At 42.8% G+C, this 27,812-nt stretch overlaps 2 protein-coding genes across 3 annotated transcripts; one reads left to right on the top strand and one right to left on the bottom strand.

The window, feature by feature from the left end:
• Positions 1 to 1,181: 1,181 nt before the first annotated feature.
• Positions 1,182 to 10,055, bottom strand: LOC149331340 (uncharacterized). Of its 2 annotated transcripts, none has more exons than XM_089556466.1 (3): positions 9,904 to 10,055; positions 7,322 to 7,410; positions 1,182 to 1,894 (listed from the first exon to the last, which is right to left on the bottom strand). In XM_089556466.1, the coding sequence occupies exons 2-3, from the start codon at positions 7,395 to 7,397 to the stop codon at positions 1,320 to 1,322; spliced, it is 651 nt and encodes a 216-aa protein (XP_089412592.1). In that variant the 5' UTR covers positions 7,398 to 7,410; positions 9,904 to 10,055; the 3' UTR covers positions 1,182 to 1,319. The 2 variants fall into 2 exon arrangements, with proteins under 2 accessions (XP_089412592.1, XP_089412593.1); XM_089556467.1 differs by lacking the exon at positions 9,904 to 10,055 and adding an exon at positions 8,547 to 8,666.
• Positions 10,056 to 16,455: 6,400 nt separating this feature from the next.
• LOC149331341 (uncharacterized) lies at positions 16,456 to 26,161 on the top strand. Its single transcript, XM_089555471.1, has 3 exons — positions 16,456 to 16,611; positions 18,076 to 18,159; positions 25,451 to 26,161. Exons 2-3 carry the CDS (start codon positions 18,090 to 18,092, stop codon positions 26,011 to 26,013), a joined length of 633 nt encoding a protein of 210 aa, XP_089411597.1. The 5' UTR covers positions 16,456 to 16,611; positions 18,076 to 18,089; the 3' UTR covers positions 26,014 to 26,161.
• Positions 26,162 to 27,812: the final 1,651 nt, after the last annotated feature.

A 27,812-nucleotide genomic window follows, 5' to 3' on the forward strand; every position in this document is an offset into this window, starting at 1 on the left:
AACTCTCTATATGTAATGTCTATATAATTCTCTATAACTCTCTATAACGCTCTCTATATGTACCACTCACCTTAAATACAATGTACCACTCTCGTTGAGCTCATCTATTCACAGTAGCAACCCTGGGGCGCGCTCAAGGCTGGCGCAAGCAAATATTATCTCATATGATGAAAGCGTATCTTTCTGCCTTTCTACAGCCAGGGAATACCTGCTTTCCAGCTAGATTATTTGTTTCAAATCAACTCATTCTCGAACGCAGCCACACAGCGCATAAAACGTTATAGATTAAAGCCGGTTATTGTTTATTTACTCGGATAAGCTCTTCAAAAGGAATTTAAGTTTCATCTTAATAGTTCTGCATTAACAACCTGCCGCCGAAAATGGAACGTTACTCCTTGTGAAGCCTTGTACATGGTGAGTTAAAATGGTACTGAAAGTTCGAGAAAGTTCAGGAGCTTAGACATATCAGGCACGCAATATGCAGCTTGAAAGCATAACATGTTGGTACTAAGATAAGGTATTTTTCGTCTCGTATGCTCAAAGCGGAGTGGACGGCCCATTTCCCAAGCATTTCACCCTAAACAAGCCGAACACCAGGCAGGTCAATGCTTGTACGCATTGTGTCACCGGCAGGTACCCAGCGGCTTTGGGGATCGAACCCCGCACCTCCCGCACGCTCAAACGGCTAGGCTACCGCTGTGGTGCAGTTTAAACTTACTTGAAACACTGAGCGCAATTGTCGACCTTTTCACTGCAATGCCTCAACAGATGTTGAGAACGTAGTTTCAGGACGCTTTTTGCATCACTAAAGTAAAAACTTTTCGCGGCCCAGATTTCAACAGAATTGAAGCATCATTTATTTACAGAGAATTGCTATCCAACCATAAATAAAGGCTGCTCATCAAGATATCACGCATATATTTCATTCTTTCGTATTGTTGAAGTACATCTTGTATATCGATTTTGTTATCAGTTTCCCTCCGTCGAAATATGTATTTGTTCAGTCACTTATTTCGCTGCCTACTGCGGCGAATTGTCTCTGAGTTGCATGCCACACTCGAGTAATTTCTCTAATAACGATGTAACTTACTGTAGTGTTTCAAGTGACGTTGTACTGGAAGCATTACGGCCTTCAAATACACCATCCAGCACGTTGGTAGCGTCGTAAGATGCAAGAGTCATACCGAAGGGAAGATGTTTATTGAATACAAGTCAATCATCTTCCGTACCATTGGAAAGTGTTGCTGAAGTCAATGCGCACCACAACACTGTGCTTGCTTGGGTGTCGTGTCTTGGAAGTAGCCGTCGAGGAGTACAATTTAAAAGACTTCATTGTTTTCCATCAGTGCATCCCGTAGTGCAAACAGGAAACTATAGTAGAATCCTTGCATCCAAATTTCCGTGAACAATGTTGGGAAGAGCTTGCTCAAAACTCCGCTAGAAATCTTGCCGAAGTCGCCAAGACCCTTCACAACAAAGTCGACGTTGTATGTCGTCACCGGCACGGCAGAAAACTTTTCGCCCATCGCAAAGTACTTCCCATTGCTTCTCTCGCTGTCAACTGGCATATGCACAGTGTACCGCGAGAATTCAGCGCTCAAGAGCAGCTCGCCCTCTTGTCCGGAGCAAGCCCTCCAGGGAGCAGTGAATTCTACCTCGCCCAGGTTGATCAGTTCCACCTGGACCATGCTTGAGCCTTTAGTGCAGTAGGGAATGACTGGTCCGGATCGCTTGATCTTATTCATACCAGTCACATTAACGTCACCGAATTCAAAACCAGCAAAGGCAGGCCTGAAGCCACGGTGGCCCCACGGTGAAAAGGATTTAGGCATCTTCTCCAGCAGTCTGTCGACTTCTTCTTCAAGATCAATATCCGGCATGTCACATTTCCCACCTGAAATTAAAAAAAAATATATTTGAAATGTAAAAAAATATGAGCACTTTGTTTCACGAGCGTACTTGGTACATTGTCTACAACTTGCCAGGGTACTCATCGTAAAATAGCTCCAAATTAACTAGAAGCTGTTGCTTGCTGCTGTGCAAACGAAGTTGGAGCACTTTAATTGCTGGTCAGCTCAGATAACCATGACTTTGTAGGTGTGGTCGATATTGCTTCAGTAACTCTATAATAAGCAAAAGAATGCTAGAGTAGGAGCACAACGAAAGTATTATGGCACGAGAAAAGAGTGAATGATACAGTTCCCTTAAATTGCGTTTCCCCCGATTTTTTTGCCGTTGCTCAGAACGTGCCTAAAACGCAAAAAAAAACACTGGAGTGCGGCTGTTTGGGCGCTCCTGTATACTCTGCAGCTGCATCAATTTGGGGGTTAACCGCTAGAAGCCAGTATGGGAGTGCTTAGAGTTGCATAGGGCTCAAAAATTCTTGTCACGTGGTTTTCAATAACATCATATCTCTTTACAAACTGACAGCATTGCCACTTTTTAAGCTACAAACCGCATCTTTTCCCACGCTTGTAACTTTTGTTTTAGCGCAGCGCCTCTTGTTTCGGTCAAAGCTTGATGGCTTAGTGCTAGCTGTTGTTTAAGAAATTTGCTTTGCCTCAAACTGCATAAACGAGTTCTAGCATACGATCGTCACTACATGAAGGTTTAAGTTCTACGAAGTCCAGCTGATTTCTTTTCCTTCAAGTTTAATGAAACACGCACATGCGATTGCACGTCAAGTTAAGATTTCTTCCGGGAAGAAGTTAGTTTAGAGGCACAAACGCTAAATTCGAAATCGGAAAAAATCAGGTAAAGAAAGCTGTGCCACTTAAGTTAATGGACGCGTGCACGGGGTCCTCACTATATGGCGACAGCTTTTGTTTTCCATTTGCGGCATGTACTCTCCTATCTGCAAGTCAAACCTAGGCTTTCAAGATGGGAAGTACACAAAGCTGCACCCCTGTCACTGGGCTATGTATAGGGTTGAAGGATAGGGCATAAGTTATAGGATAAGTACCCAAAATGAGTGCTTTAGCAGTTTTAAATGCCGTGTATTTCTAGACATACTCATATAATTAAGTCAGCCGGCAAGCTACTCTCCACTATATTTTTAGTTTGATTTCTGTATCTTCGCAGCCATATTCTTTATCACAGATGGGCTTGACCATGTACTGAGAGCTTTCAGCTTGTGCAGTTTGAAGAGCTGCACGTAACGATCGCTTGAATATGAAACTAGAAACAACGTGTTTTTGTTTTTTCTGGCCAAACAAAGTCATGCCGGTAATTTCTCTAAGATCAAGACACTGGAATCCGGCTACAATGCGACATGTCCTTTCTAAAGCGGACTAAACACGCCGAAGAAGAGTTTCTCATTCGCAGTTTAGGATGAGCAACAGCGGATTGACAAGGCAAACACAGTCGCACAACGTCCCGAGAAAATAACTTTTCGCTTGATTTTTGCTGGGAACAGGGCGGAGAATATAGGGGAGAAGCAAACCAGACGAAAAACTGTAAAAGATGTGGCTCTCCCGTGAGAAACACTCAAGAAATATTTTTAACCTCAAGGACTCCGCCAGAGATACACTTGACAAAATTTGCACCTTTTTTTAATTATGTGGCACTTCTTACAACACCCGCGCTAATTATTCAAATATTCTGTGCGAAATTCTAACCATGTGTTGCCGTCACCCACACGAGTAGGCAGCGCAAAGCGCATATTGAGGCGAATATAGGGCGTAAAGCCTTTCTGTCAAGACAGCAAAAGTGCATACACTCTCACAGTGTAGTGTTTTATAAAGGGCTTCGCATGCCTTTTCGGTCTTGTTTTCACCACATCCGAATAAAGAAGTACGTGGCGCATAGTTGGTAAGCCTTGTGAGGAGCCGACAACACGACCGCAGTATTGAACCTGCATGGCCCGCTTTTAAGATCGTGGGAGATATCGGGCACATACAAAAACTTCCCGGGTATAACCGTTTTCTCTCGCTTGCACTCTTTCTGTCACGACCCGCTTTAGTTTTTCAAGTGGAGCTAACCCTAAACCTGCAGTGATAACTGCGCAGTGGAACTTAGCTTGAAGCAGCCATTTGACTATCTATTAAATTTTGCTTCCATGCTTAGTGAAACGATTTCATGAAATGTGGTTCAATGAAAAAGTTGGAGAAGCTTCCCTTGACTCTTTTGAAGCGAGGTGGTGCTTAAAGGTGCCGTTCTTTTTGCGCTCACTGTGAATATTCTCAGCATAAGTAGCCTCCATCATTGCATAACTCAATGTTCAAAATCTGAAAGGATGTTCGTGAGGAAAAAACAACTATTTCTAATTTTCTTGCAAAGGTCGGTAAAATGTTGCCCAGTGAATCGGCATGCATAATGATGCCCTTTTTCTCCTGAAAAACAAAATTTGCACGCGTATCTCAAAATTATGAGTACTGCCACCCTGCTACAATGCAAACATAAAAAATATACCCGAATAAAGTATAAATGGCTGACTACCACTTTTAAACCGCATATCATAAAATAATATAACCAGGAAAACAGGTGATATAAGAAAATCCCCCTTTTCACTATCACCGCCAAATCAATAAGTAAAACAGACCAATAACTCGATTTTACATCCATTTTAAAAAGGAGTACACCGGTTTGGGTACCTTTACAGACCCTAAATGATTTTGAAAACTTCTTTCATTCCGCCACCAGCCGCCTAGAGCATCTGTGGGTTCTCCGCGCTAACGAGTGAGAGCGCCGGCTTCCTCGTTGCAGCTGAGTGGCTTCTCTCTGGCGTCTCGGCCACTGCGGCTTCCCGCATGTTTTTTATGATAAAAAACACCGGACCACCCCAGCTTTGCCTCTGAAGCCACCAGTCAGTGCGCGGAACGCGCGGTGTTGCTTCAGGTCCCCTGCCATTCCACGAGAGAAAGAGCTTCTCCCGTCTAACATGGCGGCGTGTGACCTGTCGAGCTCCCGGGCGCAGCCACCTCACTGCCCACTACTTTACGCGCGCTTGCCGTGATAGAAGAGACTAGACATCAGCAATGTACTGCACTGAACGCCTCACTCAAGCCGCTAATGCACTAGAAGCAAAGACTGGCCATTCATTGCCTCCGCAGCAGACAAATAGTAGCAGCTGCCATTTCGTCGCGAAGACATGGTCTGGGACTCTTCATGAGTTTCTTCACTCGCACTTCTGGCACACGATCAGTTTTTATTAATGTGAAACAATCATGGAGGAAAGAGCTTCGGGTCAAGCTCCCAAAATCCTGAAGGCAGCGAAAGAAAATGAAAACAGCTAAATGAAACATCGCAGCCCATATTTTGACGGCAAAGCGAACAAAAGACAATTTGTGGCTAGAAAACGGGGAACTGGAAGGTGGAAACCGCTGGCACCTTTCTGTTCCTAACAATGCCAAAGAAAATAGAATGAAGCTTCGCTCAATATGCTATGTCACTCTCTCTTTCTCTGCCTGCGGCATGTGAGCAAACGACGATGGCGTCAAAATGCACTCCTGCGGATTCTGTCCGCAAGGAAGTGTGTGAAAGCTTGCAATGCGTGTGTGCAAGGTGCCCTCTTTAGGTGGCGTTTTCCGATTTCAATGAGTAATTTTGAGCTGGCGCCTGGAACGCATTAGGAACATTCTGAGCTGTGAAAAAAAATTATCACAATGCACCAAAGAACCAAAAGCAGTGCGAATGCGCAAGTGCAGGTTTATGTTTTATAGGGAAAAGGTTCGCGATCAATGCTACTTTCTATTCCCCGTATTGCATGAGCTTGTACGCAAGCCCCACTTTGTACTACACCTTAAAACGACGTTGGAGCGCTGTCAGTGAACTGGGTGCAGAGATGTATCTAGCTAGTCGATTAGCCGATATTAAGGATATGTACTGCTAGGCAATCTTTTAGCATGAAAATGGTGCGAAGTTCAAACAATGCCTATTTTATTTCAAAATGTCCTCTATATTTCTTGACCGAAGGTAATCCCAATTACACTTCAGACACATAACATACTTCAACCTTAAGGGTGTAATTGTTTTTGTATGCTTATTTTTCGAATCTTTCTTTCAGAAGGGGCCTTCTTTTACGCCATGGCTTGTAGCCAGCGATAGCCAAACAGTCCTCTTTGTCGAAGGCACTCCTCTTATTCACAACATTGGCTAAGGGGTTGGTCCTCTGTAAACATCCAAAGCAGGCTACCGGTGACTAAGCTAGATTGTTTTGTATTAAATAAAATCATTGTTTGAAATAAGTCAACGCAATTTTTATTTACACAGTCACTCTGGCACACAAAACTCAAAACTCAGGCTCGCCTGGGATACTGTACTTCAAATGAGCTCCCTCATGGAGAGGAATTTACTCCTATGGACACAATGAAGATTACCTCACAGCAACATAAGTTACTCCGAAAATTGCCTGCGAAAAATACTTAAAAGAAATAACCACGTACTCCTGAAATGTACTATAAAGTCCACTGCAGGGAAACATACAATACTTCTATTAGTTACCGTGCTAACTCCATGGTGAGCGGAATATTTACTCAGAATAAACTTGTCTAGAGCGCGGTAACAGCTGGCTCCTCCTGACTTCCTTCAACACTTCTGCATAAATAGGTGCGGAATCAGTACATTTTTTTTTCTGGGCAGTTTCCGAGCCACCCTTCCCGGATTGGGCTAGCCACAAACCATTCACTCCTATTTGGTGGTTTCCTGTTTTCAGTGTACAGCTCTGCACTAAGGCGCGCACAGGATTAAGCACGAGTACATCACAAAGGCCAATGACAACAAATAATTTAATCCAAAATACTTGTCATTGAAGGCCAAATATTGGTTCTGCTAAGAAGGAGAATCATTAAAATAAAACAAGGATTACGATACAAGGTTATGCATCGGCACCCCTTGAACTCTTTTGAAGGACAGTAACTCCTTTTTGTCCGTACAAAACTGAGCAGAAGCGACTAATCCCTCTGCTTCATCAGAAAAGACGCAACGTACCTGAAATTTATTATCGAAGTATACACATGCCCCAAAAAACTGGACAAGCGCAAGGAAGTTGTTTATGAACGTAATTTTTAATACATGGCAAGGTTTTACTACAACAATCAATGTATGCGCAGATCTCGCGTGGCGGGCTTGAATTCATGGCTATTAATGTTCTTCAATTGTCAAAAACGTTCCTCTTTCATTTTCTGTGTCACTCTTAACTACTTGATGCCTGTTTGTGCCCGGAAAGAAAGCACGCTTAACAGTTTGTCATTATAGTTCGTTCAGGCCATTGTCTGCAGGAGGACTGTTGTCCGGGAGGTTCATTCTTTATTTCATGTAACTCACGCCACTATATGGAAATTTGTTATTTTTTCGAAAAGAAAACATAAGCACTTTGGTTTACCTTTTGTGCTGAATGGGCTCGCTGCAACCGCAAGAGCCATGAGCACAACTGCAACCAGAATTTTCACAAACGCCATGTTTCTTGGTGACCTGCAGTGTGATGCATTTCATCGGTAGACATCAGAAGATGAAGAGCAAAAACAATGCCATAAGGCGTGATACCATAGTGTACAGTCAGTTTTCATGCCAAATCTGTGTCGTATGCATTGGTTACTGATAGCTGCAGAACAATGTGCTCTATCATTGAAGTGAGAACAGTGCATGCTCTTGTTGGTTTCGCACAAGGCGTTTAAAAATACGATGAAGTAACACCATTTCCGAAAAGTTGAGACTTTATGCCGTTATTAACACAGTGCGGGAAAAACAGTTCTTTATACGACACATTCATTAAGGATCCGAGGGAACCGAACTGTCTTATCAGAAATTTCTTTCCGATTGAGACCATGCAGTATTATCTCAATCCTACCCAGAATATATTAAGAGATTTCTTGTAACCTTCTTCTCCATTTTTTGGGTATTGTTGAAATATTGGATTTGTAGACTTGGTTTTCCTTGTGCACACTTCTCATACTTTATATTAAGCTGCGCCAACAGAAATATTGGGACTAATTCTGCATATATATACACAAAAGTTGGACAAACCTCGCGCCATTCTAAAGCAGGAATAAGCAGTACGATAAAACCGGTTTACACACGAATATTACGGCAAGTGGATAGGCTTGGGCACTACGATTCCTCAAACGAGAACTTAAGCGAACTGTTGAACTTAATGTTAGTTATAATGCTATAAGCTAGATGGGTATGAAAAAAACGAAAAATAAAGTATTCGCATTATGTATTCGCGTGCTTTTAACAGCGCAAAACATCCCGATGCTAACGTCTCATAGACTTTGTGCTCTATTTCTCCACTATAACTGCAAGATATTTAACTGAATTGACTTGCTCAAGCAGAGACCTGCTCTTGCAAATTTTGAGGACATCTGTAATGATATGTTCCCTAAGCGAGTGACGTATGATGAATTTGGTCTTATTAGAATTAAGGGTGAGCTTACCAGAATCAGCCATGGGCTTACAAAAACCTGCTAATTGCACTTCATGCTTTCTACATTGGAGTCCAAGAGCAGCCTTATTTTCATAGTAAATGTGAAACATATTATTGTAATTATCGACAGTGAAAACTGTGCTCCACAATGATCAGATAGGGGCATGTCTATGGCACTACTTACTTTTTTAACCGCCAAGTGCCAGTCGCTCACTTCAATGCTGCAGTGGCCCTCGAAAGCAAATCAAGCTTGCAGGGAGCCACACGCCTCGCACGAAAGTTTGGACCGACGCCGACATCGGCGATTTATAAGGCGCTGTGGACCGCTGGCTTCCGCCGATAAGCTGCCAGGCATTGCGAGTGTTTACGTGACCTCCAGATAACCTCACCCATTGCACTGTCAATTAAAGGTCGAAAACGCCCCATCCGCTTTATTTTTAACAAGCTACCAAGCTGGGACTCAAGGCGTGGAGTTGTTGGCCGGAAGAGAACGCCCCTAGGTCATCATCCGGCTGGAAACAATTAGGGGGCTGAGTTGTTTTTGTATTTTTGCGCAAAACACGCGATTGTTTATTGACTCAAAAAGCTTCAGCCGTGTTTGCAGGGTGAGACCGAGGCATGAGCACAATCTCTCACTGCTTTTGAATAGTTAGCCTCAATTATTAGAGCCTGTATCCGGCAAGGCTTGAAATCGACCCGCCTGTACGTGAGGAGAAATTTGCACTCGAGACAGAACGGCAGATTGTAAGACGAAGGTTGGAAATGGTACTCGAAAGAAACAAAAACATTTCGTAGTGGTAACTAGCTAAATACAACAACCGGAAATGGAGAGACAGACAGAAGGGAAGAGGAGAGGATGTAAGTGAGGACTCGAACCAATGATTTCATAGCAAATCAGAATAGTTATATACTGTGCCGATGCGTATGTTATAGATACGCATGTTTCCGCGTGTTTACGTTTCCCAATTTCATCACATCAGTCCACGGCATCGGAACTCGAGCGCAGCATTAAAAAGTATAACATTTTTTTTGGTTCCAGGAAGCAACTGCCTAACCAAGGCTCAACAAAAAATGCCAGAGTTCGGTTATTTACGGATGACTTGTCTTCATTGCAGGAGCGTATGCTCTCTTCTCGAAATTCAGTGCATGGTCATTTTTCTTGGATACAGGGCTCTAAGAAAAATATTTAAAGTACAAATAAGCGGAGTCGCTGTGCGCTGCTGCTTAATAAAACTCGAGGTACAATTATTGCGCTTAATGAAATAGACATGAAGGAAGAACAGAGGTATTAAAAGTTTTTCTTCAATACCCGCCCTCAAACGCGTGTGGATCAGTGTTAGGGAAGCGAAGTGATTTCGCTGTCACTTTTGCATGTAGCACGGAACGTGAGTATGCTGCCAAACGGTAAATATGTGCTTCACAGAGCGCACCTTTACATCTTCATCAATACACAATGGGTGTCAAGAAATTGAGTTCATTTTGCTAAAGTCGCTTGCCATAAGGTTATGGCAGCGGGAGCGGTTACATTGAAAGCAACTTACAGTTTCAACGACAGCTTTTTCGGTCAGTGATACGCCTGGAACTTGTAGAAATGGACCGCTGGCTGCAGGGAGACCAAGTAAGACTCTTGCTCGCCTCTGCGTTCTTGTGCAGCAGTTCTTAAATAGTGACCCCAAGAGCGGCATCTCGGTTGCGTGGTATATGCAAGACGCTGGTCCTCAGTGCAACCGCGATAACACCCTCCAATCTTAAGCGGTCGACCCCAACACGCTTCTGTGATTGGTAACAAGCTACAATTGGCAGCCGCGTGTTTCTTGGGGCCGCAAACACCGCAGCGACTCGCAGTCGTCGCTAGTCGTATACGCGCTTACGCATCGCTGACGTCTGAACTTTTTTTTCCCCTTGCACTTGCTTCCTGAAAGGCTGCTCTCGAAGCCAGCTGCAAATGCGCGATTGCACTAGCCTCGGCAAGTCACAAAGTTATTTGAATGAACTTTGATTCCGCTACTTGACCGAAAGTATCTCAGAGCCGTTAATTCTCAGGCTCTCCTTATTTCAAATTAGCTTGCGGATTGCAAACTTGGTTTGAAGTTTCTGTTTGTATATATCACGAAAACGACTGAAGGCTGGAATATTGTTTCGGATGAACAATTTTGTCTTCCTATTGTTGATGGTTATTTTCAAAGTGATATACCTGTTTCTCAACTTTGGAAATTTTTCTTTCCTAACAATAGAAGGCTTGTGGTTAATGGTTTGTAGGGTTAAACGTCCCAAAACACAACCCTGGTGATGAGAGACGCCGTAGTGAAGGGCTCCGGAAATTTCGACCACCTGGGGTTCTTTAACTTGCAGTGACATCAAACAGTACACGGCTCTGACATTTCGCCGCCGTCGAAATTCGACCACCATGATCAAGATTTAGCCAGCGTTTTTCGGGTCAGCAACCAAGCGTCATAAGCACCGAGCCACCGCAGCTGCCGTGATAGAAGACTTCACAACGTTGTGTATGTGCATTTTATTAATCAATTCTTCAATTGTTTCCACTGCACTGTAACTATGTTTTCTATTTCGTGTAATATAATACATACCGATGGTTACTTTAGACGTGAATGTTTGGTTTTAGACCAGCTAGACTATATCTTTAGTTTCCATTATATCTAACGTTTTGGTACGTTTTGTTATTGTTGTTATTGGGTAATGACCTGTCTTTGTTGCTACTCGTTTGTTTGTAATTTAGTTTAGTATTAATTAATCAAGGGTCCTTTACAGCCTCCTGACTCTGGGACCCTGGTCTGTATACAGCTGTTTTACTACTCGTCCTTCTCGTATTCAATAATTATCTATTCTACGATGAAAGCCGAAAAAACTGTGTAGTGCTGCACATAGAGCGTGGCATCAATTTATAAGGCCCCGGAAATAACTTATTCTCTTTCTACCCTTGAATAGCACGCTGTAAAAAGTGGTTGTAAGCCTTTAAAATTTGAATGCCGCGTTCTGATAACACTGACGCAATTTTGCAATGAACACAGGTTTTATGGCCTGCAAATGGTTAAAGAAATGAATATAAATGTTGTAAACACTAAAAAATATCGTAAAAAAACTGCGGCATTGTTAAAACACTTTTTCTGGGATCGCTAGGCTACGCTTCAGCGAGATTTCTACGCTCACCATGCTGACCGATTGTTTTGTGCGGCAGCACTATTTCACAATGTCTAATCGGCTCACCAAGTTTGTGTGAAGCTTAACTTCAAGGGTGACCTTGGCCCAACCATGAATAAATGAGATATATATTGCCCGGAATGGGATTCGAAACCGCGGCGGCGCGAACCGATCAGTTTCGCTGGTCACTGCACGAGAGCTCCGCAGCCGATCAGGTCTTGTGTTAATTAAACTGCAGCACACTCTCGCGCTGTGCAGTCCACATCTTCTTCAACTAATATTACTATCGAAGTAATATGTACACTCTCGTGCTATGCATTGGACAACGTCGTTTTCATCATCTAATGATAGCATCGAACTATTATCGTCGCTAAAAGTGCCGCCAATCCAGCCAAGCAAAACCGTAAGCCAACCAGGCTAGAATGATGCTTTGGTTTGGTTTATTGGTTTATTTGGGTTTAACATCCGAAAGCAACTCAGGCTACGAGGGACGCCGTAGTGAAGGGCTGCGGAAATTTCGACCACCTGGGGTTCCTTAACGTGCACTGACATCGCACAGTACACGGTACTTTAGAATTTTGCCTTCTGCGAAATTCAGCCGCCGTGGCCGGGATTAAACCCGCGTCTCTGCGGTCAGCAGCCGAGCGCCGTAACCACTGAGCCACCGCGGAGGGGAAAAAAGATTCTTTCGGATGAATAGTTTGTTTAACTATGTTAAATCTACGCTACTTTCTTTTTTGACATTATGAGTTTGAATCGAAAGGCTGGAAAATTTATAAATCAATTTCATCATCAAAAACTTGCATTTTGCTGCTAAACAGATATCACAGCTAGAAAGAGCCATAAATAGATTTTTTATTAAAGCCGTGTAGCCATGAGGTGCTGGACACAAAAAAATATTATGGTTTGTTTTATGGGGGTCAGGAGAAGCCTTCTAGCAATTTTCAGAGCCGATGTCGAGTAGAACATAATTTAATATGGTTCTGATTGTTACATGTTGCTGCCGTTGGACATTTGCACCCGCATCAAGTGACGTCAATGTGCGCTTACCCCAAATATTGTTACGTCACCGAACGCAATAGCTGTTCTCAGGAGCAAACCCACTGCTTTACGGCGACGACGGCGTCGTCAATATTGCAATTGTCCAGGTAGAACGGTACACCATAAAGTCAAATTGCACTTCAGCGCTGGCACCGACCGAGACAGAAAAATCCGTTACAAAATCACTTGTAATTATTAATTACCTCTGCGCACTGGTCTTTTTACGGGGTTTATGGTTACTAAAGCCGTACGTCCTTTTAAAGAAACGAATAGCCGAAAACTTTCTCTGCTATCCTTTCAAGAAAGTCCTTGAAATTCTTTGAACAAATTGTTTGGAGTGGTTGCATCGGCCACTTATCGCCCGCTGATGTATAAGCTCACGGAAATTTCGAAATTTTGTCCTTACGGAGATGCAAATTCAGCGCCCTGTATCGAACTTAGTACCTTGCCTCGAATACGGGATCGCAAAATTTCCCGAGGCTGAGAAACTGCTGCGAGGTGAACACAATAGGTGTCGTTCATGTAAGCCTAATGTTATTGACTTTCACACGGCTTACATAGCATACATCTTCATATTTAGTATCGTTGACAGCCTGTGGCTTTCGTATGCCTGCAATAAAATTAAGGATCAGAGCCGTACATCAAAACGGTGTGGGTAACAAAATTTCCGTTTCAGACACTCCTTTTTTAATCTAGCTGCTTTGGCTTTTGGTGCGTCAGTTGCGCAGGAACATTATTTTGTATCCATGCTGATCTCTTAGTCACGTACATCTTAAAAGCAGCTGCGTTTACAGCACAGGAAAGGCATCTGCGCTAGTTCCTAATTGCTATCGGCTGCCAGACGGCGGCAACATATTCTCACAAATCAACTAATATCACTTTCCAGCTCACTCTTTCGCCCCTTATTTCGTTGACACTGTTTGGGAATCAACTTATTTATTCTAGCAGGCTAAACTTGTTTTCGCTTCACCTCATTGCATGACCTGCTCATATCTCTTCCACCCATAAGATTTTGGTGAATCTGTCATTAGCTCTTGTTTAAAACCTAAACTACTCTGCTGCCGTTCCTTCACATAACTCACATAACTCCAACATAACTCCATGCTTCGCATAGCTACCATTTCTCTCATTTTACGGCTCACTGTGAAAACCCCGATAGGTGCCTAGTGGTTCAAGTGCATTTAGGTAAACTAAGGGCACAGTGCTCAATTTGATTAAGTCCGTACATATTCTCGCCTGCTCGCTCAGAGAGTCGTTTCGGACCAAGAAAAATCTTCTGAAATACTCTGCAGCACTGTCGTTCAGTTTAAGTATTTAGACAACCGTTGAGCGCGATCAGGAAGGAGGAAGCAAATAATATTTCATACGAGGAAGTGCGTATCTTTTTACCTTTTTACAGCCAGCGAATATCTTTTTTCCTGCTAAATTATTTGTTACCGAGCAACTCTTTCCATAACGCAGCCAAAGAGTGCATAAAACGTTGTACGTTCAAGGCGGTTATCTTTATTTACTCGGATCAGCTATTCAAGAGTAATTTAAGTTTAAAATCAACCGTTCGCATTAACGACCTTATTATTACTTCTTACGAGTCCTTGGACGTGGTGAGTTAAAATCGTACTGAAAGATCGAGAAACTGGTGAAGTCTAAACATATAGAGCCCGCAATACGCAGTTTGAAGCCTTAACGTGCAGGAAGTAACTCAGTTGCAAAGTGGCAAGCAAATGTCGACCTTTTCATCGCCAGGCCTGAACGCAGGTTGAGAACGCAGTTTCAGGATGCTTCTTGCGGCGCAAAGCTGATTCTTTTCACAACCAAGATTGCAACGGAATTAGAGCACCAATTATTTACATAGAACCTTTATCTAGATAACCATAAATAAAGGCCACTGACCAAGATATCATGCATATATTCCATGCTGTCTTATTGTTGAAGTACATCTGGTATATCGATTTTGATCTTAGTTTCCCTCCGTCGAAATATTTATTTATTCAGTGACTTATTTCAACTGCGGCGAATTCTTTCTGAGTCACAAGAAACACCAGAACAATTTCTTTAAGAACGATGTATCTTAGCGCCTGCTTGTTATTCCTCATGAGTCAGAGGTAAGAGTAACGCTGGATCTTGAACTTAATTTCGTCTTGAACCTAAATAAGAACTTATTCTTCACAGCAACAGCATGGCAGTAAATTACATATCTTTCAAAGCTGCACTCCCAGACAGCAGACTTGTCTTTAGCGCAGTTTCCAGTAAGCCTTCCCTTGGATACTATACTACTCCGAGCAGGCTGCACGTTGATGAGGATCCGCCGTCACCAAATCTCACAAGAGAGATTGTAAACACGACGCCTCTCTTCGTTCGTAGATTCTTTGCACGCACTATGTGAGCGCAAGGAACTAGGCTCTCAGGAAGAACAACAAGATCTGTAGCCACAGTAAAGCAATGGGCAATCATTTCAGCCGTGGTAGAGGCCGTAACAAGCTCCTGTGACCTGAGTTCTTTACTCAAGAGGCATGCGACGAAGGGCCTAAGTGGTCAGGACCCAGACGCGTTCGAAGTATCACTGTTTGCCCTGTGACAAGTTCTCTATTTTTGAAGATTTTGTAACGCACCAAGCGGGTTGCGTGGAAGAAGAGGGGATAGATGGAAAGTGATCTGCTAGGAAGAGAAGGACTCTAAGAGGAAGCAAGCACTTACCAGCCCACATATCTCCGAGGTGCCGAAAGGCACGCAAACTACATTGATTCTACTACTACTATTCTACCCTACTACTACACCCATTTCGGATCAGTGACATAAGCTATTCCCAAACAAACAGAATAATGTACCGGCTTTATAGAAAGCTCACAAATCTCTCCACTAAAATTAGCTCTGCCACACATGGCGACATGAATCATACCATGGCTCTTGATGGGACAGTCAATTCATTCTGCAAATAGCGAAAAACGCAAACTTCATCAACGACGGTCGCAGCGCAAAACTTAAGGGCATTTGATGGCCACCAAGCTTAACTTTACTATCAAGCACTAGCTAATGTGGAGCGATACGCCACTACGGATGTCACGTGCAGCAGTGGGTTTGAAAGCCTAATAAATAAAAGTGTCTTTCATCTATTCAATGAGACTTCGAATTGACCTGGGACGTTTCTTACAATTGAAACATTGTTATTGCAACATCGCATTGTATTGCAAACATTGCAATGCAACATTGATATTTTTGGAAGCTTGCGGCGATGTTACTTTTAGTGGCATTTCTTTAGCAGTATTGTACTGTTTCATTACCTATTCTTTGAAATAAAACTGATATTTTTGTGTTTCTGGTCAAGTAATTACCCTTTGTACGAAACCTTCTTACGAGGTGCCTTTATAATAATGTGATAACTTCTATGCAGATGTGCGTAGTTCATTAAAAATAGCTATAAGATTTTTCCTTTGCCCCCAAGGTGGTCTTAACAATTCACACGAGCTTAGACCACTCACAGAGGACAATTACTTAAAGATATAACTAAAAAAGCAAACGTTAAAACTCCATAACAGGCAGCTAGATATTTTTGTTTATTATAGCTATTTTATTGTGATCGATAAGATTAAGAACGCAACCCAGCCACATTTCCAACCTTCCCGAAACCATGTACGCAAATAAACAGCTATTCTATCTCTAAACAACAAGATTTAGTTTCAGACGGACGCCTAAATGTAAAAGGCATGTTTGAGCTCACATAGACGTAGGCCGCTATCATTTCTCGCTTGGTCGTAACCGTGTTAGCAGTTCTGCCAATCAGAGGTCTTCAGCGTATCAAAAAAGAGCCAAGGCTGCGGTGGCTGCACTTTTATCATGATTACGCCAAGCGGTGTCAAACAGTCGTGCCCTTCTTGGACGCACGTCAGAAAACAGACGCTCCAGACTTGAGCACTATATTAAGTCGCACACGAAGAGAAACTCACTACTGAACAAGTGAAAAACAAGCCAGTGTCAGCTGACTCCACTGCCTAGCCACTCAGCTGTCGGATCGCCTTTAAACGAATATTCCAATTCGGAAGAAGATTTTCAAAGTGAGTATTTCGTTTTAGTTTTTTGTTGCTGCTGTTCATTACCGCTGTTGGTCCCATTGCTTAAAAAAATGCTTAGAAAAGTCGAGGAAATAACACGAAGAGTAAAAGAGGATTTTAACCGAGTAAGTGTAAACTGCGTTGTGAACTTTATTTAACTCGTCTACTGGAGATGGAAGTTTTTGATAGGAATCTTTAAATTCGGAAGCTCTACTTTGAGTAGCAGCGCATAGGCAAGAGAAAGAGGAAGCAAACATGGCCGTCAGTGCCCAGTGCACTCTCCTGCTCCCTCCCTGTCTCCCTCCCCATGCAGCAGAGGAAATCGGCCCAATATCGGACATACTGCCAAAGGCTGGTCCAACAAAGGCCCAGAGTAAGACCATTCATTTCCAATATTGAGTCCATTAAATGCGCTGCTTGGGTTGTCGCTGCGCTGTCATTCAGAGTACGTTCCAACTAGCTTAACATGCGGTCTTACTGAGATTTTACTTCGCCAGAACACAAACACGCTTGGACAGCCGACGTGCACTTAATACGTATCTTTATCTTCATAGAGTAAGTGCCATTTACATGCGGCAATGTGTGGAATGTAAAGTGTCCTCCTCCCTTTACGAGAACTCTGGCTTAAATAGTCGCCTAAAGAAAATTGAAGCTCCTAGTTACGCCCTTGTTCCCATGAACTTGTGTTAAATGGTTGCATTTCGCATTTTGGGATTTTAAATTCACGCAGAATTTTCCCAACCTTCATGCGTGTCCTGGGATTATGATACGTTAGCCATACGTTAGTTGGCCATAACTGAAAACAAACTAGTCCATTTTGTGAGAATGAAGTCTGGCAACACTCAAACCCATGAAGCCAGAAACTAGATCTAACATACAACACTTACTTCGATGATTTTAGGAGCACCCTTTGGAACATGCACCTGTTCGAAATTTTCTGCAACTCTTTCACAACCAAGCATATTCACTGGAGAAAAAAAACAGTTTTTTCTGGCTTCTGGCAGCGCAGTGCTTCTGCTACATCCTAAACACCCTTCGCTAACAGTGATCATCACTTTTCCTCATGACAGACCAGATTACCCAAGATTTTCGCGCACTGACGGGTTTTTATTTTGCAATCCGAACAGCATGTGGCCTACCTACAGTATCAGATGGTTTTATGTGCCGACGCTTTCTTGTTGATAGATTTTTTATAACAAATGCTTGTCAGAGTAAAGTCCTCAACATATGGCCCAATTTCTTGAGCACGCAGCGCTTGGAATCATAGAGACGTTGTGATGAATCTCTGTGCATATCTGTAAAAGCATTGCTCCACAGTTAAACAGTGCTCGTTTTGAGCTCGTCAGCGCAGCACCAAGCAGGTTAAAAATGTTTTCTTTAGTTTCTTGGAGCCACAAAGCTGCTCTGTGATACACATTCCGGTATGAATCTGTATGTGCTTTAATAAGGCGAAACCTTCTATTCCAGGTACATGTTTCATAATGGGTTCGCTGAAAGCTATTTTGGTCCTCAGCTTTGTTGGAGCGGCCCTTTCCCTACAATCCGCAACAGGTAAGAGCTAAATATCCGACGTCAGTTGTACAGTGTGAAATGGTATGCTAAGGCACGCCGTAGCCAGGCAACGAGAGGCACCGTAATTTTGAACCACTGATTGATTTCGATAGGTTCTGGTTCCTTGACGTGAACTGACATCACGCTTCACACTTGCTTTGTCCTATTTCATCTCCCATGTAATTATGGACTCCAATTCCAGGAGCTGACTATTTATATAAAATTTTTTCTCCTACATATCTCAGTACTCAACTTTCTACTCAGCACTTGAGCACCACATAGCTTCTGCGCTTCTTGAGAGGTTCAGTGGTGACATTAATCATTTTGCAAAACAAAGTTTCTTGTCTTAAATAAGGTTTTGGACGCACTGTTTTTGGGGGAAATGGCTTCCGGCTACCCTATCTTAATACTTTTTTATTGACAATTTTTTTTTACCTCGTGCCTGTTCATTAATACAAAGCCGCAACGGTCACATAAGTTAAGAGGAATAATCACTGCCCGCAGCAAGCTTTCAGTGGCTTCTGATCTCTCAGGTAACTAATATGCGAATCCACAGGTCGAGTCAGAATTTTCTTAAATGTTACAGGCAGAAACACGCCGCAAAGATTGGTTAAAAGTAAATCATTTTACCTCCTATGCAAGTGGCTCTAAAATTACCACCTCCAAGCACAATAAAAACTGTTGTCAGTAGCTCTACATTCGCTTTGCTGATATTTCTGTTTTCGATATATCTATGGCGAGACCAGTAGCTACGCCGGAGAGGACCCTCTATTACGATCCCACTTTCAATACGCGCGTATAAGTGGGTTAATTTACACCGTCCTGGATCCTGCATTGATAATTACTCATCAGACTACATGGACAGCCTATTTCAAAGTTATTTTCATATCTATATTAAATGTAGTGCGAAAACTCTTTAAGCACGCAAAACCAAAAGGCTTGCTGCACGACCAGCAGGTAGAATCATGACAAATGTGCATCATACGCGTCATATGTAATATAAAAAATCCCTAATAATCACCCTAAGTTTTAAACATAATTTACAGACTAGTGAGATAAATGAATCAACATTGTTTTCAGCGACACTTTCTAGGAAAATACAAATAAACCTTTGTTTGGGAACTACTCAGATTCATAACCATAAATACAGCAAAAATTGGAAAATTTGGGCACACGTAATCTATACCTAACAGTATGACGGTACGACGCTAATCAGTCTATTCAGCGGCCTGGAGTTCGCTTTGCACATAAGTGCGTAGACATCGGCGCTGTGTTTTAAATGTATATATCATTTTTTCTTTTTTGAAGTTTCTTTGTACTTGCCACAAAACACACACAGCCTCCCTTCAAGCAAGTCGAACGGACGTTCCTCAGTGCTCCAGGAAGCCCGTAGGTACTAATGTGCACCGCAGTCCTTTCTTATGCCACCAGAATGACTTGGCCTGGCATCGAAATGACCCAGTCAAAATCCCTTGGATTTATCTAACTTAAGAGCCGCACCTTATACCTCACCTGACACTCTATGTAGCTAAGGGTTCCTCAGGATTAAATACGCAATAGTGGATCTTATTGGAATTCACAGACAATCTCCATGAGGCGACAGACCCTGGTTTGGATGGGTAGGGAAGTGTCACTGTTCGCTCGAGCTCAAGCGTGCAACATTTTTTTTTTTATCTGCAAAACTCGCGTGGAGATTCCCCACTGTGCGAGGAACACATCGCAAGCGATTGATAGAATATTCCCTACTAATGTAAGGCGCTCCCAATGGGAACCCACGCCTTGTGCGAGCCTGTTTGTTTTTCAAATCATCAAACCACCCCTTTTTAATAGCTGCCTGTATTAAGCGTCATGATGCTCATGTGGCTTTCCTATTCGCACCGAACAGACACTTTGGTGGCGAGCCTTTAGGAGGATTCCTTCAGGAAGTTTTTGACACTGTTTTCTCAGAGTGCGCTTTCTTTAGCTTACCTGTGTAGCCTTTCCAAAAGGCAAGTGACTGAAGTACTGATAGAGTATTTGTTTCCTCTAACTTTGTATCGGCAACCTTTGGTGGACTTCCTTGACACGATTGCTTTAAAACATGTCAAGCAAAAGTCCAATGCAACTGCTACAAAAATGTTCTTCGTTAAACAGCACACATCGAAGCTGCCTCTCAATCCACGGCTACATGCTAAGAAGATGTTTGCGCCAAGAAAGATTAATGACCTGCTGTGAGAGAGAGAAAGAGAGAGAGGCTCTTTAATGAAAAACAGAGAATATAGCCGGCGTTTCAATATCGCTGGCATGCTACTCTGCGTAGGGAGGGGAATTTGGGAGCTAAAGACTGAAGGAGAGAAGCGTGGAGGAGGTGGAAGAAAAAAAAAACGAAGATCAGTGTATGTAAACGAGCATCTCTGTCCTGCACTTAAAAAACTACTCGGTGCAGCCAGCAAAAGGAAAACGGAGCACAAATGGAAATCTGTGTGGTCGTTTAACGGTAAAATCTTTGCAAAGAGAACAGAAAAGTCTAAGATTATACACATATCAGGAGAACGTGACCTCTCAACGATAACAAGCTCGGAAGCAGCTAGCTCGGAAGTACCCGCTTAGGCGCACAGTATGGATTATGTAACTTTCGCTTTACCGGAATCCATTAGACCTGTATCCTTAGCAAGCGCCTCACTTTTACATTTGAACACCCGTTCAGCAGCTAATAAACACGATGCCATTAACAATCTTTTAAGTCAATTTTCCTTTCCAATAGACACCATAATGTTCACTGAAACCTGGTACTATGAAGGCTGTAACCCTCTTACGCTTGATGGTTACAAAGGTTTTTTCCTTAACCGCCCAGGCCGAAAAGGTGGCGGCACCGCTATATATACAGAAGCTTCTAAAAAATACGACCTTGTGCCAGAATATAGCAAGGTTACTGCGGATTATGAAATGCTGGCGCTGCGATCCAACAATGAAATTGTGTCGGTTGTATACCGCCCACCCGGCGGTAATATGCTATGCTTCTTCAATTTCTTTGAACAGTTTTTGGAATACGTCTCTGAAAATAGATTCCGACTCATATGTTCTGGAGATTTTAACATAGATGTTTTAGAGCAGAGTAATACAACTATTGACTTTACATATATATTGTCCTCAACTGGTTTCAGAAACATAGTTTCTACACCCACTCGTGTCACGTTATCGAGTTCATCAGCATTGGATCTAATTATTACAAACATTGAAACGACTGTTCACCATGCTGGTACAATCACGTCCGATGTCAGTGACCATTGTCCTGTATTCATGTTTTATTCAAGAGACCCAGACAAGAAAAAGAGTATATCCCGCGATCCATTTTCCTTTCAGTGCGTAACAACAGATGCCTTAGAATCATTCATAAATGAACTAAGTGCAGTAAACTGGTCTTCTGTATTTGAAAAGACAAGTGCGGATGAAGCGTATAGCGTGTTTATCAAAACTTTTACATGTGTCTACACAAAGCACTTTCCCTTCAAAACAGCTAAGCCATCGAAGAAAATCAGAAAGCCGTGGATAACGAAGTGGCATGCTAAAATGATAAGGCATAAAAACCATCTATACCATTCATTTCTGCGTTCGCGTACACCAGCGTCACTTGTAGAATTTAAAAAGACCCGGAATAAACTTAATGCCGAACTAAAACGGGCTAAGCTTGCATATTATCACCAGTTATTTGCTAATGCTTCAGGCAAACAGCCAGACGTAGCCTGGAAAACATTAAACGAAGTCTTGGGCCGCAACCGCTCAGACTTTCACCCTGATAAGATCACTGTGGACGGCCACGAATTCACCGGCAAGTCCCTTGCTGAATATTTCAACAGGCATTTCGTCAACATTGCTGCAACAATACAGACGGTGCCACCAGACCAAGAACCAGGACAAGATGTAGAGTCTAGCCCCACAAATAGTTTTTTTATGGAACCAACAGACGAAACAGAAGTGCACAGAACTTTCAATAACCTAAAGAATAGTGCTGCATTGGACTGCGATAACTTACAGATTAAGCCGATAAAACATGCGTTAGATTTTCTTCTTCCCGTGCTGGTGCACATATACAACCTGATCTTTGAAACTGGCGTATTTCCAAGTGAAATGAAGCGTTCAAGAGTTTCCGTCATCTACAAGGGTGGTGATAAAAACACGGTAGCAAATTATAGACCAATAAGCATTATTCCAATCTTCTCCAAAGGACTGGAAAAAATCATCTTTTCTCGTCTAATTAAATTTTTTTCGTTAAAAAATGTCTTCAGTGAAGACTTGCATGGCTTCAGAGCCGGGAGATCAACCGAAACTGCTCTCGTAACACTGAAAGAGTATGTACTACATAACATCGATCAGAACTACTTTACTTTAGGTCTTTTTGTAGATTTCACGAAGGCTTTCGATTGTTTGAGTCATAAAATCCTCATAGATAAACTGTCCCGGTATGGAGTTCGTGGTACTCCTCTAGAATTGATTAAATCGTACTTAAGCTGCAGAACACAGATGGTAAGCCTGGGAAATCACCGATCCAGTTTTCTACCCATTAATAAAGGCGTCCCACAAGGAAGCCTCTTAGGGCCTCTCCTGTTTAATGTTTTTATTAACGACATTGTCCTCATTGACAGATCAGTGAAGTTTATCATATATGCCGATGACTGCTCAATACTTATGCCGGGGCCAGATGTAGGTATGTTGGTAAAGCAATGCGAAGACTTTCTTTTAAAATTATCCTTATGGACACAATCCAATGGACTGAAACTGAGTCCATCCAAAACCAAAATTATTGTTTTCCGAGCGAAAAATAAAAAATTTCAGGTTAATCACCCAATAAATTATGAAGCCCAAAATATTGAAATTGTAGAATCCCACAAAATACTTGGAGTCACGTTTAGTAGTAACTTGAACTGGGACTTGCATGTTGAGAACATATGCAAGAAAGTATCCGCAGCAGCCGGGGCGATCTCACGCTGTCGAACATTCCTGCCTACGCAGATAAAGATCCAGCTCTATCACGCATTATTTGCATCCCACATCCACTATTGCAGTTTTGTCTGGGGCACCACTACAGGTACCAATAAGCATAAAATTCTTACACTACAAAAAAGGATCATGCGATACATCGGAAATCACCCATACCTCTCGCACACTGGTCACTTGTTCGCAACCTATAAAAAAATCCCTGTGACTTCTTTGTACTACTTCCGAATTTTGCGCACGTTTTATTTTTCAAACGGCCCATTTCATGACTTTGTAATTGCAACCGCATCACTACAGCGCCACGAACATATTCTTTCTACCAGAAGCATTGATAACTGGTACATTCCGCGCTTTCGAACTAATTATAAACATCAGTCACTAAAACATAATCTCCCTTCGGTTCTAAACACGTACATATTTCCTACTAATCCTACGATAAACCAGTTGAGGCAGCAATTTCTTAACACATTATGACAAAGTTTCTAAACACTACCTTGAATGTTTCTCACTTCCAAAATGTTGGTTTTGTTATGTCTAATGTAGTTGTTGCTTTTGAAATTAAAGATGTGTAAGCTGGTTTTTCTTTTTTATTATTTCTTCTTATACATGCAGTATGTTTTCCTTTATGTGCCACATTATAAAATGTCTGACTTCGTATTGTAATTAGTATAATAATGAACTTTGAAAATGTTGTCTCTCCTGCATCTAGAATGTACACTGAACATCTAATGTAATACGCTCATTGATGACTGACTGCACTATTGCAATACTAACTGCTTGTCTACCTACTTGATTTGTATTGCGTGTCCTCATGTATGAACATGTCAGCTTCGATTTTATTTGTCTTCTCCCTGGGCTTTTGTATTGCCACGCTGGCCTGTCTTGTTGTGGTCTCTTGGGCCCTGTCAAGCTGCCTCGAGCAGCTTTTTGCCCAAGAGTTCCTACCATGCATATGGTGAAATAAACGAATTGAATTGAATTGAATTGAAATGCGGCCATGAAATGGGTACTAAGGATGCAATGGCGAGTATTGATGTGACCTATGGAATGATGGAGTGCATAGTCCGACAAATGGGCTGACGAAGTTCACTGCATGAAGAATGCATGAAGGTAACGTGCAGATGAATTTAGAGCTTATCGAGATGTCCAATGTCTTTTAAATATGTAAAAAGAAACTTCATTGCAAGTCTCTGTTGCCTGAAGCAGGCAATGCGCCAGGGGCCATTGACCACTGTCTTATTTTGTGAAATGATGCTGTGTTCTTCTGGGACATATTACAGCGAACACTTAAGCTCCTGTTGTGTCTTTCTCCCACTTTGGTCCTCGTTTCTGGCGCTAACTTCATCATAAATAAAATTCAATTCGCCCAATTTTCCACCTTACTACTTAAGAAGGACATCCCTACAGTATTTTTGCCTGCTGAGAAAAACTGGTGTGGGATGTGATCTATTTATGTTGATGGGTCTGTTTAGTCTCTGGAAGAGCCGTATAATTGACCACCACGCCGAATCACCGCAGTCAACGAAATTCTTGTTCCATGAACAGTGCGCTTTGGTTCGGGGAGTATATGCTGCACTGGAAGAGCCGCATAGCTCGCTCCCCTATCTAGATGCATGTGCGTTCGCCCCAGACTCTTGATATATAGAAGAGGGAAGGCGACGTGCGAAAATATTGTGAGCTCGTATTACACAGCCTCGTGTTTTGTGGCTTAAGCATACTCAGATTAAAATTCAAGGCACGCGCAGAAAAAACCGGTACAACAGGCTTTTTTTTGCGCGTGCCTTGAATTTTCCATATATTTGCTGGCTTTGCAGTAAATAAAATCAGATGAAGTTAGCGCATGTCCTTTGTCAGTCTTTCCTGTGTACATCTTATTATAGCGCTATTTACCATTTCTGTCTCAAATAATGCACCATCTAGCCCAAATTGACGTTCTTCTAAACTCTTTCTTCAGGGGTCAAATTATGTCGCAAGCGGTTAGTAAATTTTATCGAACACTCCATCCAGCCAAACTTTTTAGAACTCTGCGCATAGTCAAATTAATGTGCACACTAAAACAGCCGCACCCTAGATACACATATTCATGTTCGCATAAACCGACTGGGCTGGCATTTTTTCGATGGCTGTATATTATCTTGAGCACACTTGTTTATCGAATTAGCGCCGTTTCTACAACTGTTACCAAGGTGTGCCTACAACTATTACTCTCATTTCAAGATTCTATGTTATTTGAATGCAAACTCCATCGAGTTTTTCAGGGTGCAGTTTTCCTTAATGCTATGGCTTATTTTGTATTTATTTTGACCTCTTGTAACAGATGAACCCTGCGGCTTCACGGGCATCGACCTTCACGGCGCTTTCAAGAAATTTTTGGAACAGTTAACTAAGCAGACATACATTGGCTCGCAGTCCTTCAGGCCAGAGTTCGGAGGCCTTGAATTAGGCGAAGCTACCATCAATGGCCTCAACAAAATTTCCCAGTATGGGCCCCTCTTGCCCTACTGCGTCAACGGCACACGGATGCTACAGGTGGACCTCATCGCAAGTTTCGGCGCCGAGATAACGGGCCCGTGGAGACACTGCTCGGGGGCAGAAGGAAGCATCAGTTTCCGCTCATCGCTCACGCGAATGACTGCGCAGCTGCGTGTTAACGTGTCGGAGTCAAACCAGGAAGTATCGCTTTCATACGGGGGACCTCTTGTGCCAGTGACGACTCAGGGCGTGGTATGTGTGCTAGAGGGCGCTGGAGACATCGCCAAGCAAGCGAGCATACACCTAAGCTTATTCTTTAACGCTGGGATGCAGCAGCTGTGGAATGACATGTTCTATAAGAGATTCGAATTGCTCTTTTACAAAGCACTGAAGGAAACCGCGCAATGAATCACTTGGTACTGCCTCCCGAAGAACAATTTAATTGTGATGACAAGGCTGCAAATTATGCTTCAACAATAAGTAAAGCAAAAACTCTTGATAATCGTCAAAGCCAATATTTTGAGTTGCAAATAAACTTGGTTCGACAATGCAGAAATCCCGAACTGATGTCTGTCTTTATTTCGCACCACTGCAAGTAGCTTCGAATCTGCATGCCTATCCTCCTAAGAGCTACTCTTCGCAGCGCACAAATGCGCACCTTTCCACCCCCCGCCCCCCGCCTCGCCCCCTCACGCAACCCAGCCTACAACAGCCTGAACATCCAGTCTGCCCCAACAACAGCGGAGGCGCCGACAACGAGCATTACCACTTTTCCGCTCTTGCGACTAACCCTGTCGCCACTACTTTCTCCTCGCCATTACCAGCTTTCACTGCCCCTCTTTAACGTGGGAGTCTTCATACAAATGTGTCATTGTGGACGCGCTACACTGAACGGTGACAAGAGGCCGGCCCCAGTTGGTATCGGCCAAATCCGCCACATACATCGCCAACTGAGAGTGCTCTGAACGGAGGGTCAGACAGACTGAATGTTTTGTCCTCCTCCTCCTTGCTTCTCTGTAGCAATCTGTAGGAGCGTAGTAATCTTTCCTTTTCCTTTCTTAGGTCAAAAAGACGCCAGAGGATATAAGCGCACCCCAGAATGCTTTCAAATGGAGAATAATTGCACGGAAGAAATAAATTTCCACCACTGTCCTGATTTTTCGCCATGTTGCAATTCCATAATGCCTGTTCTTTCCGCATTGGAGATAGCGCTACAAAAAGCTATGGACACCCCCCCCCCCCCCCCACTGTGGATCAACGAGCACTCATTTTGGTGACTGCACGTTAACCCAAATATTGTGGACGGATCACCAGCGAGGAACATTATAGTAGCAGCGGTATTTTGACATCGCGTACTAAAAATTGGTGACGCCAAAGTATTTTCTCCTTTATGCAAAGCAATTGCACCTACGTAGAACTGAGCATCACTGAAGAACATCGTGCCGTCTTTCCGTGGCTTTCATTAAAACGTTTGTTTTCTTCTACCTGTAGCGTTGTTGAGAAGGCGCTTATCAAGAATAGTGAGCGGCTCAACTTCCTATAGCTTCAATGAACAGATGATTAGAACAAGCTTGGTACGAACCCGACCAGCGCTCCACCCGCATCTGTTACAAAAAGGACATCTGTTCTTCTCTTGTACTCAATTTAGTCTTTCTTGTTTCATCCTCTGCACGATTGTCAATGCATGAGTGCGCTTCCTGGCAGTCTTTCTGCTGGTTTTTGTTGTTTCCTGCTATCTTCTCTTGTTTTTAGGCAATTTCTCTATGAATATTTGCGTTCGGTAGAGCGTATAAGGTGGCAGTGCTCAGTCAGCGTAGTGCATCATCCATTCTTGTTCTTTCTCCGCTTCCCAGTGTGTTGTCCTATTATTGCAAATAGTACCTCTCTGGAGCCATTAGAGTAAATTTCCAGGTACAGCAGAGTCACTGAGATTCTCCGTCCAGTTTAACGCGAGATCAAGCAATGAGGGCCGTAAACCTTTGTTTCGAACTGTGAGAACCAGCGCCCATTGTGGGGTTGGCGGTTCGGGCAGCGCAATTTTTGTTTTTATTTTTTCTTGAGCTGCCCAACATCTAACGAATGTTAAAACCAATGATAGAACTCTTGTTCTGAAACTTGGAGCAAGACGAGCGTTGATGATTTTTTTTTTATTTTTTTTATAGTGAGATTCTCGAAGCTTCTGCGAAACTTCCTTTCGATCGCTACTC

Source organism: Amblyomma mixtum, chromosome 8 (genome assembly GCF_055824585.1).
Source record: "Amblyomma mixtum isolate Tamu chromosome 8, ASM5582458v1, whole genome shotgun sequence".
Classification (NCBI taxonomy): Eukaryota; Metazoa; Arthropoda; class Arachnida; order Ixodida; family Ixodidae; genus Amblyomma; species Amblyomma mixtum.

Coding starts and splice junctions, on each gene's coding strand:
- LOC149331341 (XM_089555471.1), top strand. CDS start 18,090: ATGGGTTCGCTGAAAGCTATTTTGGTCCTCAGCTTTGTTGGAGCGGCC. Junction 18,160..25,450: donor TTCCCTACAATCCGCAACAG/GTAAGAGCTAAA, acceptor CTCTTGTAACAG/ATGAACCCTGCGGCTTCACG.
- LOC149331340 (XM_089556466.1), bottom strand. CDS start 7,397: ATGGCGTTTGTGAAAATTCTGGTTGCAGTTGTGCTCATGGCTCTTGCG. Junction 1,895..7,321: donor GAGCCCATTCAGCACAAAAG/GTAAACCAAAGT, acceptor TTTTAATTTCAG/GTGGGAAATGTGACATGCCG.